Raw genomic sequence first — 20852 nt, 5'->3', positions numbered from 1 at the left:
AGATGTAAAAATCCCCAATAAAATATTAGCAAACCAAATTAAAAATACAGCAAAAAGATTATCCATCATGACCATGTGGGATTTATTGCAGGGATGTAAGAATGGTACAATATTCACAAACAAATCAATATCATACACCACCTCAAAAATAAGAAGTACAAAAATCATATGATCATCTCAATAGATGGTGAAAAAACATTTGACAAAATCCAACATCCATTCATGATAAAAATTCTCAATAAAATATGTATACAGGGGTAGTATCTCAGCTTAATAAAGGCCATATATGACAGACCCACAGCCAACATCAGACTCAACAACAAAAATCCAAAAGCTTTTCTTCTAAGATCGGGAGCAAGGCAAGGATGCCCATTCTGACCACTTTTATTCAACATAGTACTGGAGGTCTCAACCATGGCAGTTAGACAAAACAAATAAATAAAAGGCATCTAAATTTGTAAGGAAGAAGTTAAACTCTCACTGTTTGCAGATGACCTCATACATAGAAAACCCTAAAAACTCCCACCAAAAAACTATTAGAAGTAATAACTGAATTCAGCAATGTTGCAGGATACAAAATTAATACACAGAAATCTGTTGCACTCCTGTATACTAACAACTAATGAGCATAAAGAGAAATCAGGAAAATAACTCCATTTACAATTGCATCAAAAAGGATAAAATACCTAGGTTTAAAATACCTAGGAATAAACCTAACCAAGGAGGTGAAAGACCTGTACCCTGAAAACTACAAGACACTTATGAAAGAAATTAAAGGAAACACCAATAAATGGAAATACATCCTGTGCTCATGGATAGGAAGAATTAATATTGTCAAAATGGCCATGCTGCTTCTAAAGCAGTCTACAGATTCAATGCAATCCCTATCAAAATACCAACAGCATTCTTCAGTGAAGTAGAAGAAATAGTTCTAAAATTCATATAGAACCACAAGAGGCCCCGAACAGTCTGAGAAGCAATCCTGAGAAGGAAGAACAAAGCTTGGTGGGATTACACTCCCGAATTTCAAGCTCTACTACAAAGCCATAGAAATCAAAACAACTTGGTACTGGCTGAAGACCAGACCTGTAGATGAATGGAACAGAGTAGACAGCCCAGATATAAACCCATGCATATGTGGTCAGTTAATACATGATAAAGGAGCCATGACTATACAATTGGGAGTAGTTGCTTTAACCACTGATGTTGGGAAAACTGGACATATGTAAGAGAATGAAACTAGATTATTGTCTAACTCCATAAACAAAAGTAAACTTGAAATGGATCAAAGACCTCAACGTAAGTCATGAAACCATAGAACTCATATAAGAAAACATAGGCAAAAATCTCTTGAATATCAGCATGAGCAACTTTTTCCTGGACACATCTCCTCATGTAAGGGAAACAAAATAAAAAATGAGTAAGTGGGACTGCATTGAACTAAAAAGCTTCTGAATAGTAAAGGACACCATCAGCAGAACAAAAAGGCATCCTGCAGTATGGGAGAATATGTTCATAAATTACTCCTCTGATAAGGGATTAACATCCAAAATATATAAAGAACTCATTTGCCTCAACATCCAGAAAACAACCTGATTAAGAAATGGGCGGAGGACCTGAACAAGACTCTTCTCCAGAGAAGAAATGCAAATGGCCAATAAGCACATGAAAAGATGCTCCATGTCATTAATCATAAGGGAAATGCAAATTAAAGCCACAATGAGATACCACTGCACACCAGTTAGAATAGCCACTATCCAAAAGACAAGAAACAACGAGTGCTGGCGAGGATGTAGAGAAACAGGAACCCTCCTGCACTGTTGGTGGGGCTGCAAATTGGTGTAACCATTGTGGAAAGCAGTATGGAGTTTCTTCAAAAAACTAAAAATAAGAAATACCATTTGATCCAGTAATTCCACTCCTAATAATTTAGCTGAAGCAAACAGGATACCTGATTCAAAAAGATATTTATGCACCCTTATGTTTATTTCCGCCCTATTTGCAGTACCAAGGATGTGGAAGCAACCTAAGTGTCCATCAATAGATGAATGGATAAAGAAGAGGTGGTATATATACAGAATGGAATATTATTCAGCCATAAAAAGAAAAGAAATCCTGCTATTTGCAACAACATGGATGGATCTTGAGAGTATTGTGGTCAGTGAAATAAGCCAGTCAGAGAAAGAGAAATACCATATGATTTCACTTATTTGTGGAATATAGAAAGAGAGTAAACAGAAGAAACAAAAGAGCAGTAGAAACGTAGATACTGAGAAGTAACTAGTAACTAGTGGTTACCAAATGGGAGGGGAGGGCTTGGGGTAGGTTGGGGTGGGGCGGATAATGGGGCAGAATAATTTGCAGTTGCAATATAATTTTATCACCGGGACTGTTGAACCACTGTGATGTACTTTTGAAACCAACCAACATAAGATTGTATATTAAAGATACTTTAATTAAAAAAATAATGTCTTAGGTTGGATTTTTATTTTTATTATTGAGGTACAAAGAAGCAAACAGATTGAGCTGTGATGTCTGTCTCAATATACGTGCTGATATTTAAAAATAAAGGTGATACCATCTAAGGGTAAAAAAATTCAAACAGGACAAAAACATACAAAATTACCAATAAGGCAGACCCTTCCCCCACCCCCGACCAAAATGTTCCAAAGTAACTGCACTACAGTTTTCTACCTTTACCTAATTAAAAAGGAGAGGGAGAGAGAACTGTTTTTCAAAATAAACTCCCTTCCCCATTTAAGATTGGCCTGGTACATGAGTTTGAAAAGCTAGCCAGTTGAGCCTGATTTTGCCCCCTTAGGTCCACACTCAAGTGAGTAAAGGGCAGATGATCCCAAAGTAAAAGGGCCAAATAAAGCCACTTAGTAGCTTTTGAAATTCAGGGTCTCAAGAGATTAAAAAAAAACTCGCCCACATACACTGCTGTCATATTTATAATTAGAAAACTAATTCGACACCTGAGCACGGCATGGTCTTATCCTAAACCAGAAGTGGTAGTGTTTTTGGAGACGAAAGGACAAGAGCTTCTGATTGGCTATCGATCCGTGATAGGTTAATTAAGAACTTGAAGTCTTAAGTTTCTGAAAGAGCAAACCGCTTAAGAGTACTGAGAGGTGTTTTTAATTGTATATAAAATGACACTTTGAAAAGTAATTTATAAGATTTCTGAAAAGCTAGGAACGTGGAAAAAATTTCGCCATCAACCTAAGTGTGCGTTTCCATAGACCCAGCAGATGTGGAGAAGCTGCAACTAAGACTATACTTTCAGGGATCATTTCTATAGTTCGTTACTAGAGAGGTTTCTCTGAACGTGCAGAGCACCCGAAACCACAAGGAGGAGGCGCAGCATGAAGCCGGCTTTTGGTGTTGCCTTTGTAACACCTGTTTGCCGTTGATGATCGTTCTTCTCTTCTTTCAGAAGAAGAGAAGGCGCTGTCTGAGTGGTTTCAGCTTGCGGAGTTCCTTTTGTTGTTACTGTTGTAGGTGTTTGCAGTTAACACAATATACTAAAGTGCAAGGAGCATTCTTGGTAGCTGCATGTCCATTGGTGGGGTTGTAATGACCTGTGGGGTACTGTGTCCAAGGAAGGCCATGTGTGAATTTGGCAGTAATCTGAGGTTACTGAAATACAAGGTTTGTCTTCTTTATCCTGCTATTATCTGTGATCTGTTTATCCTGCTACTTGTTCTTTATGATCATTTCTTCCTGTCTCAGCCCTGGTCACACACCAGTGGGGAGAGGGAGAGCTGGAGATAGTGTTACTCTCCAGGAAAGTGATGTGTACAGTTTACCGTCACTAACTGCTATGTGGAGATTAAATACAGGGGGCAGGGAGGAGTGCTGGGTTAGGCACCTGCATTTAGCTACAAAGAAGATTGTTGCGGTGATCAAGGAAATTAACCAGATCTGAAAGATATGTAAGCAGTAAAATTGTCAGGACTTGGGGATTGATTCCATGTAGATATGCGTGAGACCGGTTGTCAAGGATAATTGTCAGGTTTTAGGGCTTGAACAAATGGGTGGACAATGGTTCCATGTTAAAATGGGGAAAAGGGAGGAACTGAATTAGGCCAGTGGGGTGGGAAGTGATGGCAGAGCTCAGCTGTAGGGCACATTTAAGGACTATTTCTGACCTTTAACAGATGAAAGGCAAAAGAGATGGAACAGCAGAAGCTGACTGAGAAAGAGCAACATGAGAGCAGCCAAGAAACTGGAGTGTGCTTCTGGTGGAAGCTAAGGAATGGAATTGGGACAGTGAAGTGTGTAGAAAACAGGTGGGAGATGAAGATGTATGTAGAAAGGTATCCATGGCATTTAGATGTGACCTTTTTGGTCCTGTGGTGGGACAAACTGGTTTGGGTGGACTGATCACTGAAGGAACGTGAGGGCTCGTCACTGGGAAGAAAGAGATCCCAGAAGTCAGGCTGTGGTGGAGAGTATAGAGGTGGGTGTGCAGTCAGCTGGGGAAGAGAGGGGAGATGCCAGATCCTGACGGGGTTTAATTAAAGATGGACAAACAACTCTTATGCAGATGGAAAGTCTGAGCAGAGCAGGAGAAATGAGAGGTCGGGGAGAGCAGCTCTCAGGAGGCAGGAGGGAGCCAGAAAAGATGGGGAGTGCAGTTGTAGGTGGGTTTGTTCATGTAATGAGACCACATTGAGGGTTTTTCAACTGATGGCTTTTCAGTGTCAAGTATGAGGCAAGATCATTGCTGAGGGAGGCTGGTGAGAAGGAGCAGGGGTGTTGAAAATAAAGAAGGAATTAAATAATCATCCTAGAGAGCAGTTGAAGAAGAGGCACATCTTGAGAGTGTGCCCCCATCTGCTTGCCTGCTTTTGAAGCTTTGGGATTGCTTTCTGGTCTTGATTGCATCTCCCCTGATAGTTAATTTCTGTTTCTTCCACTCTGGCTATATACCATGTAGTTCCTTCTTGATTTCCTCCTGTATCTTTAGTGGCCAAGCTTTCACTGTGAGCCCTAGACCGTTGTTGGTCCTCTTTCAAGGTTGGGGGCTGTGAGGGAAGCAGTATATACTTGAGAGTTCGCTCTTTGGTCTGTTATTTACTAGTTGAGGGTAATTGGGAAGTTCCTTCACCACCAGTCTATTCTTCTGTAAAGTAGGTAGATATAGTAGCCATGTTAGAGTAGGTTGATAGCTAGACTTAAGCAGGATGAGGGAGGGGGGACTTGGATCAGATGCTTGCTTACACGCTCCACATTCCGTGCAAGCTGTTCCCTTGGGATGTGGAGTGAGGGTATGGGTAATAGAATGGCCAAATCTTGCTGGTTCCAACATGCTGGAGAAATTGACCCAAACTTCACCCCAAAATCCATTAACATAGTAAAAATCACATGGCTCCATCATTAGTATAGTAAAAGTCATACCTCTCAGCACCATGACAGTGCCAATGGGGACCAAATACAGTAAAAAAAAATCTCTCCTGCCAAAGTGAGAATGGAGCATGCCTCAACTCTGAGAAAACCATACCTGTTCCCTTTGGGACCTAATCTCAGTCAGTTTTCATCTCTGGATAAAAAAGGCTCCTTATTTTTCCCTCAGAGTGACCTGCTCTGGGTCTGCCCCTGCCCCAAATCTCAGGTGTGTACTCTTGCCTTTTTCTAAATTTCTCATTTTCCAATAAACTCTTAATGCTCAATGGCTTTATGCACCCATTCTTGAATTCTTTCTCTCCACAAGACCAAAGAACCATCTCCAGTGATAGTAATAGCATCAACACATGGGTTTTTGTAAGGGTTAAATCAGGTAAAGCAAGTGGAGTAGCTGAACACTCCTTTCCTCTATTCTGAAAAAGCCCCTCCCTCCCTTAGAGAAGAAATCCCTGTCTTTTCCCCAGTGTTCCCTGTATGAGGACCATCTACCAAGGTAGTTATTCCAGGCACAAAACCAACATGTCACTTTTGAAACCTCTTTCCCTGACCCCTGCCGCCCCCCTGCCTCCCCGCCAAGAGCAGATCTATCAGTGAGTCCCATTTTGTTGACTTCCAAAACAGCCTAAGTGTGTCCTTCCTTACTACGTCCAAATGCAAGCCCCCATGATCTCTCCCACAGACATCTTTCAGTGGCCTCAGAACTGGTCTCCACAGCTTCAGACGTCCCAGTGGCTTCCCTTCACACTTAAAATCCAGACTTCCCTGGCCTCACCTTTCCCTAGAAAACCATCAGCTGTTTGGCCCTGCCTGTATCTCATACCCTATGCTCTCTAGCTGTCTTTGAGGTACTGAAACAAGTCACATTGTTCCTTGCTTTGGGACTTTGCATTAGTTGTTTTCTCTGTTAAAATATAACCTCCAAAATGAGGCCCTATCTCATCACCCACATCTAAAATAGCCACGTCTCTTTCTGTTTCAACGCTTAAAATCCTTACATACCTCATTAAGTGACATCCTATTGGATATTTTTTACCATCTTCTCTCCCCATCACTAGAATATAAGCTCTGTCTGAGAGTAGAGGCCTTTACTCCCCTCTCTACCTCTGTATGCCCAGTACTAGAATAGTGACCTACAGCTCTACTATTTAACAGCTGTCTGCCTGCCTAGTTACCTGACTGGAAAATTACCTAATCTTTCTGTGCCTTAAAGTTTCTCCATCCATAGAACTGGGATTATTAACAATTGTATTTTTCTCATATGTAAAGCGCTTAGAATGATGCCTGGTACCTGGCAAGCCCCCGATAAATAGTAGCTACTATTGTTATAGTTGGCACTGATGTTATTTGCTGAGGGAAGAAGGGATGTTAACTCCACCAAACAACTAGCTTAATTTAAAAAATTCAAAAAGCGTGAACAGGTAGTACAACGTGGTACAAAAACCAGAAAGTTTGGTTTCCCAGCACCGGTTCTCAGACACCCATTTCCCCACCCTGCCACAAAGTCTAACTTACACCAGAGTTTGAAAGTCAAACTTAGGACAATGGGTGGGCGCAACTGCTGAATTACTTATCATTCGCATCAGCTTGGGTCTCACTGACAAAGGCGAAAGTCTCCATTGCCTTTGATTTTCTGGGAAGAGGTTATTTTACCGGAAGTGTGGAGAAAGATAAAGGGTGTTACTGGTTGTCATTCAGTATTATGTTAATTAGGCATGGCTGTTAAAAAAGTTTTTTAAAGGCTTGGCAAGATGGCAGTGTGAGTAGGCAGTGGAAATCTCCTCCCAAAACCATATATATGTTTTTGAAAATACAACAAATACAACCATTTCTAAAAGAGAGACCAGATGATACAGTACAACAGCCAGGTTACATCTACACCTGTGAGAACCCAGCTCCTCATGAAGGGGGAGAAGAAGGCGACCGGCAAGCAGGAATGGACTTTGTTCTCCCAGCTGACACACGTGCCAACTGCCCATGACTACCTCTATCGCTATGAAAAGGCAGAAGAATTTGATCCAGACCAAAATCACAGAGACAACCCCTGAGAAGGAGCCTGGGGAGATAGACTTAACCAATCTTCCTGAGAAAGAATTCAAAATAAAGGTCATAACCATGCTGATGGAGCTGCAGAGAAATATGCAAGAGCTAACGGATAAACTTGGGAGGGAGAATACAGAAATAAAACAATCTCTGGAAGGACTTAAAAGCAGAATGGACGAGATGCAAGAGGCCATTAATGGAATAGAAATCAAAGAACAGGAACACAGAGAAGCTGACACAGAGAGAGATAAAAGGATCTCCAGGAATGAAAGAATATTAAGAGAACTGTGTGACCTATCCAAATGGAACAATATCCTCATTATAGGTGTACCAGAAGAAGAAGAAGAGAGAAAAAGGGATAGAAAGTGTCTTTGAAGAAATAATTGCTGAAAACTTCCCCAAACTGGGGGAGGAAATAGTTCATCAGACCACGGAAGCCCACAGAACTCCCAACAGAAGGGACCCAAGGAGGACAACACCAAGACACATAATAATTAAAATGGCAAAGTTCAAGGACAAGGACAGAATATTAAAGGCAGCCAGAGAGAGAAAAAAGGTCACCTACAAAGGAAAATCCATTAGGCTATCATCAGACCTATCAGCAGAAACCTTACAGGACAGAAGAGAATGGCATGATTTATTTAATGCAATGAAACAGAAGGACCTTGAACCCAGGATACTGTACCCAGCATGATTATCATTTAAATATGAAGGAGGGATTAAACAATTCCCAGGCAAGCAAAAGTTGAGGGAATTTGCCTCCCACAAACCACCTCTACGAGGTATTTTAGAGGGACTGCTCTAGATGGAAGCACTCCTAAGGCTAAATAGATGTCACCAGAGAAAATAAAATCACAGCAAAGAAAGCAGACCAACCAAATACTAACTAAAGGAAAAAAATAAAATCAACTACCCACAAAAGCAGTCAAAGGAAACACAAAAGAACACAGAATAAACATATAAGAACACAGAACAAACACAGAAAAAACACCTAACATATAAGGAATTGAGAAGGAGGAATAAGAAGGGAGAGAAATAAAGAATCATCAGACTGTGTTATAATAGCTCAATAAGCGAGTTAAGTTAGTAAGATAGTAAAGAAGCTAACCTTGAACCTTTGGTAACCACAAATCTAAAGCCTGCAATGGCAATAAGTACATATCTTTCAATAATCGCCCTAAATGTAAATGGACTGAATGCACCAATCAGAAGACACAGAGTAATAGAATGGATAAAAAAGCAAGACCCATCTATATGCTGCTTACAAGAGACTCACCTCAAACCCAAAGACATGCACAGACTAAAAGTCAAGGGATGGGAAAAGATACTCCATGCAAACAACAGGGAGAAAAAAGCAGGAGTTGCAGTACTAATATCAGACAAAATAGACTTCAAAACAAAGAAAGGAATAAGAGATAAAGCAGGACATTACATAATGATAAAGGGCTCAGTCCAACAAGAGGATATAACCATTATAAATATATATGCACCCAATACAGGAGCACCAACATACTTGAAACCAATACTAACAGAATTAAAGGAGGAAATAGAATGCAATGCACTCATTCCAGGAGACTTCAACACACCACTCATTCCAAAGGATAGATCTACCAGACAGAAAATAAGTAAGGACACAGAGGCACTGAACAACACACTAGAATGGATGGACCTATTAGACATCTATAGAACTCTATACCCAAAAGCAACAGGATACACATTCTTCTCAAGTGCACATGGAACATTCTCCAGAATAGACCACATACTAGGCCACAAAAAGAGCCTCAGTAAATTCGAAAAGATTGAAATTCTACCATGAACTTCTCAGACCCCAAAGGTATAAAACTAGAAATAAATTGTACAAAGAAAACAAAAAGGCTCACAAACACATGGAGGCTTAACAACATGCTTCTAAATAATCAATGGATCAATGAACAAATTAAAATAGAGATCCAGCAATATATGGAAACAAATGACAATAACAACACAAAGCCCCAACTTCTGTGGGACACAGCAAAAGCAGTCTTAAGAGGAAAGTATATAGCAATCCAGGCATATTTAAAGAAAGAAGAACAATCCCGAATATGAATTGGAAAAAGAAGAACAAATGAGGCCTAAAGTCAGCAGAAGGAGGGACATAATAAAGATCAGAGAAGAAATAAATAAAATTGAGAAGAATAAAACAATAGAAGAAATCAATGAAACCAAGAGCTGGTTCATTGAGAAAATAAAATAGGTAAGCCTCTAGCCAGACTTATTAAGAGAAAAAGAGAATTAACACACATCAACAGAATCAGAATCGAGAAAGGAAAAATCATGATGGACCCCACAGAAATACAAAGAATTATTAGAGGGTACTATGAAAACCTACATGCTAACAAGCTGGAAAACCTAGGAGAAATGGACAACTTCCTAGAAAAATACAACCTTCCAAGACTGACCAAGGAAGAAACAGAAAATCTAAGCAGACCAATTACCAGCAACAAAATTGAAGCAGTGATCAAAAAACTACCCAAGAGCAAAACCCCTGGGGCCAGATGGATTTACCTCGGAATTTTATCAGACATACAGGGAAGACATAATACCCATTCTTCTTTAAGTTTTCCAAAAAATAGAAGAGGGGAGAATACTCCCAAACTCATTCTATGAAGCCAACATCACCCTAATACCAAAACCAGGAAAAGACCCCACCAAAAAAGAAAATTACAGACCAGTATCCCTCATGAACGTAGATGCAAAAATACTCAACAAAATATTAGCAAACTGAATTCAAAAATACATCAAAAGGATCATACACCATGACCAAGTGGGATTCATCCCAGGGATGCAAGGATGGTACTACATTTGAAAATCCATCAACATCATCCACCACATAAATAAAAAGGACAAAAACCACATGATCATCTCCATAGATGCTGAAAAAGCATTTGACAAAATTCAACGTCCATTCATGATAAAAACTCTCAACAAAATGGGTATAGAGGACAAGTACCTCAACATAATAAAGGCCATATATGATAAACCCACAGCCAACATCATACTGAAAAGTGAGAAGCTGAAAGCTTTTCCTCTGCGATCGGGAACAAGACAGGGATGCCCACTCTCCCCACTGTTATTCAACATAGTACTGGAGGTCCTAGCCACGGCAATTAGACAAAACAAAGAAATACAAGGAATCCAGATTGGTAAAGAAGTTGTTAAACTGTCACTATTTGCAGATGACATGATATTGTACATAAAAATCCCTAAAGATTCCACTCCAAAACTACTAGAACTAACATCTGAATTCAGCAAAGTTGCAGGATACAAAATTAATACACAGAAATCTGTGGCTTTCCTATACACTAACAATGAACTGACAGAGAGAGAAATCAGGAAAACAGTTCCATTCACAATGGCATCAAAAAGAATAAAAAACCTAGGAATAAACCTAACCAAGGAAGTGAAAGACATATACCCTGAAAACTACAAGACATTCTTAAGAGAAATTGAAGAGGACACTAACAAATGGAAACTCATCCCATGCTCTTGGCTAGGAAGAATTAATATAGTCAAAATGTCCATGCTGCCCTAAGCAATCTACAGATTCAATGCAATCCCTATCAAATGACCAACAGCATTGCATTCTTCAACGAACTGGAACAAATAGTTCTAAAATTCATGTGGAACCACCCAGGACCCCAAATAGCCAAAGCAATCCTGAGAAGGAAGAATAAAGTGGGTGGGATCTCACTCCTCAACTTCAAGTTCTACTACAAAGCCACAGTAACCAAGGCAATTTGGTACTGACACAAGAACAGAGCCACAGACCAGTGGAACAGAATAGAGACTCCAGACATTAACCCAAACATATATGGTCAATTAATATACGATAAAGGAGCCATGGACATACAATGGGAAAATGACAGCCTCTTCAACAGTTGGTGCTGGCAAAACTGGACAGATACATGTTAAGAGAATGAAACTGGATCACTTTCTAACCCCATACACAAAGTAAATTTGAAATGGATCAAAGACCTGAAAGTAAGTCATAAAACCATAAAACTCTTAGAAAAAAACATAGGCAGAAATCTCTTGGACATAAACATGAGCAACTTCTTCATGAACATATCTCCCCGGGCAAGGGAAACAAAAGCAAAAATGAGTAAGTGTAACTATATGAAGCTGAAAATCTTCTGTACAGCAAAGAACACCATCAACAGAACAAAAAGGCATCCTACAGTATGGGAGAATATATTCATAAATGACAGATCCGATAAAGGGTTGACATCCAAAATATATATAGAGCTCATGCACATCAGCAAACAAAAAGCAAATAATCCGATTAAAAAGTGGGCAGAGGAGCTAAACAGATAGTTCTCCAAAGAAGAAATTCAGATGGCCAACAGACATAAGAAAAGATGCTCCACATCACTTGTCGTCAGAGAAATGCAAATTAAAACCACAATGAGATATCACCTCACACCAGTAAGGATCGCCACCATCCAAAAGACAAACAACAACAAATGTTGGCGAGGTTGTGGAGAAAAGGGAACCCTCCTACACTGGTGGTGGGAATGTAAACTAGTTCAACCATTGTGGAAAGCAATATGGAGGTTCCTCAGAAAGCTCAAAATAGAAATACCATTTGACCCAGGAATTCCACTTCTAGGAATTTACCCTAAGAATACAGCAAAGTTTGAAAAAGACAGATGCACCCCTATGTTTATCGCAGCACTATTTACAATAGCCAAGAATTGGAAGCAACCTTAGTGTCCATCAGTAGATGAATGGATAAAGAAGATGTGGTACATATACACAATGGAATATTATTCAGCCATAAGAAGAAAACAAATCCTACCATTTGCAACAACATGGATGGAGCTAGAGGGTATTATGCTCAGTGAAATAAGCCAAGTACCAGATGATTTCAGTGATATCTGGAGTATAAGAACAAAGAAAAAACTGAAAGAACAAAACAGCAGCAGAATCAGAGAACCTGACAATGGGCTAACAGTTACCAAAGGAAAAGGGAGTGGGGAGGATGGGTGGGAAGTGAGGCATAAGGAGGGGGAAAAAGAAAGGGGGATTACAAATAGCATGTATAATGTTGGGGGAGGCATGAGGAGGGCTGTGCAACACAGAGAAGACAAGTAGTGATTCTACAGCATCTTACTACGCTGATGGACAGTGACTGAAACGGGGTTTGTGGAGGGGACTTGGCGAAGGGGGTAGCGTAATAAACAGTGTTCCTCATGTAATTGTCGATTAATGATACCAAAATTTTAAAAAAAAAGTTTTTTAAAACTTTGAAGTTTTTAAAACTTTCCATTTAAAACTTTATAAAGCCCTTGTACGTGATAGCATTTGGAAGACTGTATTGCAAAGCCTCTTTCATTTTCCAGTGTAACCCAAAATAGAGACCCTATTTGACCCTCAGTAAGAAGTGCACAGCTTCACTAGACCCAGCAGATGCTGAGAACTTGTGGTTAAGACTATAATGTCAAGAATCACATCTAGTCAGTCATTAGAAAAATTTCTTCAACAGCATGCAGCACTTGAAACCAAGAGGAGCATTGTCTCCTGAGCATGAAGCTGGCTGCTGGTGTTTCTGTTACCACCACTTGCCAGTGTACCATCTGAGTGGTTTTTTTGCTTCTCTGGTATGATAGTAGAAAAGGTATTCAGGACCTGGTGAAACTTGTTAGTTTTTTCCTTTATACGTAATGTTGTTTTTAGTTAGGTTTTCTGTGGTGTGGGAATGCTTGTTTTTCACGTATCTTGTTCTGATCAATGGGGTGTAGAGTAAAGGTATAGATAACTTAGGAATTATGTACAAAAGTGATTTAAAGTAGTTTGAAGACATAGTCGCCATGTTTTACAAATTATTTTCAAGGTGTTTATTTTTTCCCCCTAGTGCTTATTCCTTTCAGTTATGTTGCTTTAGTTAACTGTAGTTTTAAATCATCCTCTTTTGTCTGGTGTGCTGACTTTTTTTCCCTTTCATAATCTGAATATTAGGAAAGGAATATTTTCTTTGATTTTTGCACCTTACCTTTAAATTATACTTTATCTTTACACTGGGTCTCTTAATACATCAATGCCTGTCATTGCACATTGGGTTAGAAAAATCAAAATCTGATTCTACTGACTCATATTACATCTAGTTCATTTTAGGTAAAAACACACTTCATTTCCTATTGAAAGTGTTAGTGCCCTTGAAAACTTCCCTAAAACCCGGGAAACTGTGTATATTCAGCGAATTCAGTTCTCATGTCAGTGAGTAAAGCCACTGTTTTCTCTTTGCATTTTCACTTGTCTGTCACTAGCCCAGTCCCTGTTCTTAAAATTTGGATTAACTTTCTCCTAGCCTCACTTTTCCACCTGAGCTCATGGCTTAAAAACTCACTGCAAACTCCTTAGGAAACATCTAGAACATGCTTCCTTGGGTGATGCTTAAAAAAAAAAAAAGCCATAGGTTATTTCAACCAGTGGAGTCAAAGATACATATTTTTGAAAGTTGCTAATCTGCCTTCAAAGTGTATCATAGTGTACACATTCTGCAATTTGCTTTTCCCATTTAACAGTGCTTCCTGTCCATCTCTAGGCCAACTGATAAAGAGATCTAAATCATTCATTTTAATAACTGCTTAATATTTTGACATATATTTGGTTCATAATTATGTATGTACCATAATTTATTCAGCTGTACTCCTATCAGACATTAAGATTTTTTCTTTTTTTCTTGTTTGTATCACCAGAAACAATGCTTTGGTAAAATATTTTGTAATGTATCTTTATATAACAGGTTTTCTTATATTTCCAGTGGGATTTCAGAGTCAGACTTGTAATAGATATTGCCATATTGCTTTCCAAAAGCTTTATAACAGTTCACATTCCCAGCTGCATTTAAGAATGTCTGTTTTCTATCTCTTCTCCAGCACTGAATGTTTTCTCATTTTTTTCAAGCTTCACAGGAAGTTTACCTTCTTTTCCACTCTTTTAACCCAGGTACCATGTTGTGTTGTTTTACTGAACATTGCAGAGTTGGGTGAGATATCCATTCTTCCTATACATAGCTTATTTGTTGTATTCCCTTGTCGCCCTTCTGTCTTCCTACTTTCCCTCAAAGTTATCTAAGTTCCTTTCTCTTAGAAATTAATACTTTATCTCCCCCCTGTGTTTAATGCAGTGAACAGCATTGCTAGTAATAAAAGCCTTCTGCAATTCTGAGCAGCAAGGCTGAGAAATTAGGATGAAGGGAGACAGTATGGTATAGTGCATGGACTTTGGACTTTAGAGCCAGATTACTTTGTGACCCCTGGAAAATTGCTTAACCTCTCTGTAACTTAGTTTCTCCATCCATAAAACAATAATAACAGTAGTTATCCTGTTGAGCTGTTGTGAAGATTGACTTAGATGGGTGCCTGGCACACATCATTATTAATATCAGGTTTTGCCTCCTAAGAGGCCCAGAGGTTAGGTGAGTGACCCAAATGGAGGCCTATGGCTAAGAAAGGGTGTTCATTAGGACTTCAACACTTGAACCCTAGTCTCTTGACCCTTTTTGTCAGTCTTTGATCAAAGCTACCTTTAGGCACTTCTTGGGAGACTTACTTTAGTCACTTTGGTATCAGCCACAGCATGGGTACAATACTGGCCTGAAATAAATATTTGTTGAATGAATTAATGAAACGTTTTTTAATACTAGGAAGTCACCGAAGGGGTGTTTATGGAAGTTGTGGGGTTTAAAATGACCAACGGTAATGACCAGTTTTGTGCAATGGACACCTTTGCTTGGATTCATTCATTCAGTACTAGGTGCTTGGAATACTGTGGATACACAAAGCCATTTAAGTCTCTGCCCTTGTGAAATATAGTCTAATGCAGGGGGCAGGCATTAATCAGATAATCACACAGAAAAGAAGTTTGATCTGGTAAGGAGGTCAGGGAAGGTGTGGGTAAAATTGCAATATTTCCAGAATCCCTCACCTGGCCTTAGTGCATCTCCATATCAGTAGGTGTTTCCAAGGGGTGAAGAGAAGTAGTCCATGTCCATATCAATAGGTAACCATGAAGGGAGCCAGGGCATATCTGGATAGGAGAGGTTGGTTGGGGTCCCTTTTTTGTAGCTGGGTAGCAAGAGGCATGGGCAAGCAGAAGTGGACGAATGCTTGTAAGCAATAAACAGGTTTCTCCCACTTTATTTCTCCTTTTCACTGATTTCAAAGGTATTTTGCCGAGTCTGGGAAAATATCCTCCCCCACCCCCCGCCGGTGTTACAGAATGGTACTCTGAGATACTGATACTTGGACAGATGTCTTAATGATGAATTGAAATTAAGTTGGGGAAAGGGTGGGAGGAAAAGGCCCTGTGGCAGAAGGGAACATGACAAGTATGAGGACCTGTAAGTTCAGTATAGCTGCAGTGGGGGGAAATTTTGTACAAAATAAGGCTGGAGATGTAGGTGTGGGCTAGACAATGCAGGGCCTTGTAAGTTCGTAGAGGTTTTGTGTTCAGCCCAGGAGCTGGGAAACTGCTGAGGCTTTAAGTACGGGAATGACGTATTGTCCTCCTTGTTTAAATCCATTTACTTAGGTAAGTAAAAATTACTTGATTTGGAAAATACAAAAGAACATTTATCTATCCGGTATTTTGATCACGGTATAAAGTTTAACAATAGGAAGCGCATTTCAGATGTCACTGTCTTTGGCTTTCGGTCAACATTTCACCACCCACTTTTTTCTTTTCCATTTTTCTTGCTGAAAGCCACCACGCTGCCTCCACCGGTTTAAACTGGGGCGTGTCCTGGCGCTGTGGCGCGCTTTGTGGTCGTCAGCGTTCTACGTACACCTGGCGCTGCGGATCTATTGCTGGAAACGGGATGGGGTTCGAAATAAGTGGCCTGTGATTGGCTGTTCAGCAACTGTATGTTAATTAAGTGAAGGCTTGAACTAACTGGAAAAGCAAGAGGGTTCAAAACTCTTTGTCGAGCTTTTTTTTAACATAAAGAGTCTTTCGAAAACATGTCAGCGTACATATGGGAAAAATAGTGCCTTGAGAAATACTCACCGTCAGTGTAATATGAATGGGTTTCGTCCAGTTTGGAAAGGCAGATTGTTTTCTGTTAAGACTATACTTTCAGGGATCATTTCTATAGTTTGTTACTAGAGAAGTTTCTCTGAACGTGTAGAGCACCCGAAACCACGAGGAGGAGGTGCAGTGGTTTCTCCTGAGCGTGAATTAGGCAGTGGGTGTTGCTTTTGCAGCAGCCTTTTGCCGTTGATGATCGTTTTCACTTTCCGTTCAGGGGAGTGAGAGGGAGAGATCGCAGTCTGAGTGGTTTCTTCTTTTTGGTGTGTTGAAAGAGAGCTAGATATGAGTTGTTTTATTCCTTGCAGTGTAATTTGTAAGGTGTGGTTTAGGGCTTAAATTCTGAGTGTTCTACTTTATATCTCTTTTGTGGATTTTATTACTTGGGAGGTAAAAAGGAAATCTTTTGTTTTCTCCCAGTTTTGTTTTGGTGCTTGATATTTGTATCTTTGGTTTCCTTTGTTCACTTTTCTTGAAATGTTTGAGGTAGGTTCTTTAGTTTTTTTCCTTTGTCAAGTCGTTGTGTTAGTGGTGCATAAAGGCAGAGTGAGCCTTGTTCCTCACCATTGCAAAGTATTATTAACCCCCCTAACCTTATTATGCCTTCGGAAGGTTGAGAGCTATTTCAGTCCATTTTTTCTTTTACTAGAGTGGGGTGAAATGCTTTAATGCAGCTTTCTGTATATGCCTTTGTTGAATAGATGCTGGTTGCCTCCTAGTTGATCTGTATCCTTTGTGTTTGTGTGGCTAAGGAAGGCTTTCTTTTTCCTTTTTTTGTTAAGTACAATAGTAATATTTGAAAGTACTGTATATAGGAATTGTAACTTTTTATTCTGAGTTTTCCTAGTTTTATCATAGGTAACTCCCTGATATTTGCATTGATCCTGGTACTTGCTTTGCAGGAAATTGTAACTTTTTATTCTGAGTTTTCCTAGTTTTATCATAGGTAACTCCCTGATATTTGCATTGATCCTGGTACTTGCTTTGCAGGAATTTATGTCGATGCTGCTAACTCCCTGGGCCAGACTGCGCTTTTCGTTGCTGCACTATTAGGCCTTAGAAAGTTAGTTGATGTTCTGGTGGATTATGGATCAGATCCAAATCAGTAAGTAAATAACATCTGTATCTCGAAAATAAATAACCCGCTCTTAAGATGAATTGGGGTATTCGGAAAATAATTTGATGAGATATTAAAGGAACCTTCACTATATTAAGGAAATACAGTTGTGTACATATGTTGAAACATACTTTTAATTGCTAAAAAAAAGTTTTCTCAGCAGTTTTACTAGGCCCTATGAAGTAAATGGAACTTACTAGTCATTAAGTAATTAGTCATTAACAGCACAGTCTGCATTTCCACTCCAAGTTATAATTTGTATGATTTGCTTATGCAATTTAACATACTCTACAACCAAGTTCTTCACTAATGAATATCCTTGGCTTCATTTTGTTAGAAAGACTTTTGCCTGGCTCTTGTGGTTTAAAAGAATCTGCTGAATCCAATAATTCCTCCATCCAAATTTTGATATGGAACAGCAGCAAACACACTGTAGTGAATCAGCTACCCATGAACATCCCTCCTCCTTGGATAACACTTTTGCTATTCCCAAGGCCTTCCCAGCCATCTGCTTGCTCAGTCCTTGACAGGGAGGGGACAGCAAATATTTTTACAGCTCCAATTTCACAGAACCAGAACAAGTTATGAGCACTTACATGATTCCAGCTAATTTTTACAAGAAACTCTAGATTGTGAACAGTCATAAATAGCTTTCCCATCTTACATAAGGAGACCTTGCTTAATGTACTTAAAGAAAATATTGATATCGATAGATTTGGGGGTTTTTTTGTTTTATTTTTTTGTTATAAGATTGCAAGATTGTTTTTTGTTACAAGATTTCTCCCACTTGCTGTAAGTGGGAGAAAACTTGGAAGCTTGCAAAAGTGTAGAGGAAAAAAAGACAATCAGTATGTGAATTTTATAATCCAAATATAACTAACACAGTGAACATTTTGACGTGTTTCCTTCCTGAATTTTTCTGGACTCCCATACACTCTTGTGTCTCTGCAGTGTTAATATTTTAATTTTAAAGTCTGGAAAGAAAGGGCTAGCTCACCTGATGTTTGAAGGTTAATAGCTTTGTAGGGAGGCCATATTGGGACCCCCTGGAGTTTCTCAGCAGAAATGCAACAGTTTCCAGTTATCTGCAGTTTCATCTGTTTTGTGGAGGCTTAGAGCTGGGTTCTTTAAAGATCAAATCATTCAAACCTTTAATATTCTAGGTTAGGCAACTGAGGCCTAGAGAGTTGAAGTAGCTGGCCCATAATGGTGCATTATGTTAATAATAAAGCTGAGACCAGGAACCTAGCCCTTGAAGAACCTAGAATTTGACATTCCCTTTTTAGAATTCCCCATGATGCCAGGGGGAGGTGGGAAGGACATTGTCAAGGGAAGAAAGGCAAAACCCCACGGCTTCATACTTTGTGATAGTTGTGGTAGGACCATTTCCACATGACTAAAAATATCTTCTGATCAAGATGAAGGGGAAATTTCTGGGAGGAGGTTGTATTCCTGAGTACTCAGTGGAAATGCTGTTATAATCTGGACCTATTGATGTCACAAAGTCAGATGCCTGTGGGACCAGTTGGGGTGAGTAGGTCAAGCTCTATCTAAGGAGGGTCAGGCATCTGCTGCTTCTGGGAAGGAAGGGGAGCCAGGGAGGCTGGATCTTCCAAATTTCCAAGAGGCTGGAAATCTCAATTTTTAATGTGAAATCTCTCAAATGTTAAATATTGTCCATTATTTAAATTCCTTTTTTTTTTTTAAACTGTGGACCAAATAAAACCTGCCTCTAGATAGCCAGATCAGTCTGTAGGCCTTCAGATTAAATCTCCAGGAGGATGTTATGGTTCCCACAGTGCAATGTGCTGGACTGTTTATCTGAGCCAGCATTAGCTGAGAGCTCACAGTGAGATATTCCAGTGGATGCTCGGGTGCAGGCCAGCCTCTTTGGCAGCACCTGAGGCACTTGTAAAAAGTATATATTCCTGGGCCCCATGCTTGCAGATTCTGATTCAGTCTGGTGTATAGTCTGAGAATCTGTATTTTTGGTAAGTATACCAGTGGCTCATTAAGTGAATTATGATACATCCTTACATTGGAATTCTATGAAGTGAATAACTGAGGTGGCTTATATGTTTATCACATGGAAATTTTTCCCAAATCCATTGTTAAGTGAAAAAATTTAGATGCATAACAGTTTATATAGTGTATTCTTATTCCTACTTGTGTATGCACAGAGCATTTCTGGAAGGATACAAAAACTGGCAAGAGAATGGGTCTGAAGTTGGGAGTCTTTCCTTTTTCTTTTCTTTTCCTTCTTCATTTTATTTCTTCTCTTTCCCCTTCTGCCACTTGTGTTTCTTTTTCAATTAAAGAGGACAAGCTCTCCAGGTGATCCTGATTTACAACCAGGTTAGGAAACCATGGTTACATATCGTACCTCACTGTATCCTGGATGCAACAAAGCCATCATTTCACATCTCAGATTGTTTATGAGCTTTGGTTAAATTCTTCTGAGTTGCAGATTCTTGACCAAATTGCTGATGCCAAGGTTTTGTGGGCCTCAGCCATAGGGTTTGGGAGAGCAAGACATTCTCACATGACCCATCTTCATCAGCCTAACTTGGAGACACTAAGACATGGGTAAATTGTGTCAGGGCAGCCAGTATCAAGGGGGCAGTGAAGGAAAGAACACCCGATTTGGAACCAGACCCCTGTCTGGGTATGAGTCTCAGATTTGCCCTTTTGATTCATCATCTGTAAATTGGGAAATGATACCACCTTGAAGACCAGGGGCCCCACAAATGGTGGTATTAGAATCCTCATCACTGAAGATCACTTTCTGGAAAGGGAGTGTGTGTCACCCACTGGCTTGCCCTCCCCATGCTCTGGGCACTCATTCCACCACCCCTTCCAGCCGCTGCTTTGATGGGAGCACCCCTGTCCATGCAGCAGCCTTTTCAGGCAATCAGTGGATCCTCAGCAAACTGCTGGATGCAGGGGGTGACCTTCGACTCCACGACGAGAAGGGTCAAAACCCACAGATCTGGGCTCTGTCAGCAGGGAAGGAGCGCAGCACTGCGGTAAGGACCCCCACCCCGCGGCTATGGCCCTGCCTGTAGGGCGCTGAGCTGGAACTCAGGAACTCTGGGGCCAGGGGCCAGCTCCAGGGATGGCACGGGGCTTGCCGTGGCCTTGCCATTGGGACTGGACATGCAGCACTGGGTTGCAGCAAGTTAACCAGTGGTAAAACCTCGGGCAATTCTAGTGA

At 40.0% G+C, this 20852-nt stretch overlaps 1 protein-coding gene, 1 non-coding gene and 1 pseudogene across 2 annotated transcripts in view; all 3 read left to right on the top strand.

The window, feature by feature from the left end:
* TEX14 (testis expressed 14, intercellular bridge forming factor) overlaps nt 1–20852 on the top strand; it is a 95301-nt gene that overhangs the window by 26323 nt on the left and 48126 nt on the right. The window contains exons 3-4 of the mRNA XM_057501283.1: nt 17512–17626; nt 20499–20664. Of these exons, the coding sequence (XP_057357266.1) occupies nt 17512–17626; nt 20499–20664 (281 nt within the window). The remainder of the gene's footprint in view (nt 1–17511; nt 17627–20498; nt 20665–20852) is intronic.
* LOC118909452 (small nucleolar RNA U3) lies at nt 3274–3466 on the top strand (annotated as a pseudogene).
* LOC118909450 (small nucleolar RNA U3) lies at nt 16558–16772 on the top strand. Its single transcript, XR_005023654.2, has one exon. It is a non-coding gene; the product is annotated as a small nucleolar RNA U3 (small nucleolar RNA).

Source organism: Manis pentadactyla, chromosome 4 (genome assembly GCF_030020395.1).
Source record: "Manis pentadactyla isolate mManPen7 chromosome 4, mManPen7.hap1, whole genome shotgun sequence".
Taxonomy (NCBI): Eukaryota; Metazoa; Chordata; class Mammalia; order Pholidota; family Manidae; genus Manis; species Manis pentadactyla.
Note: the sequence above shows the minus strand (reverse complement) of the source record. Positions and strands in the feature narration are given on the sequence as shown.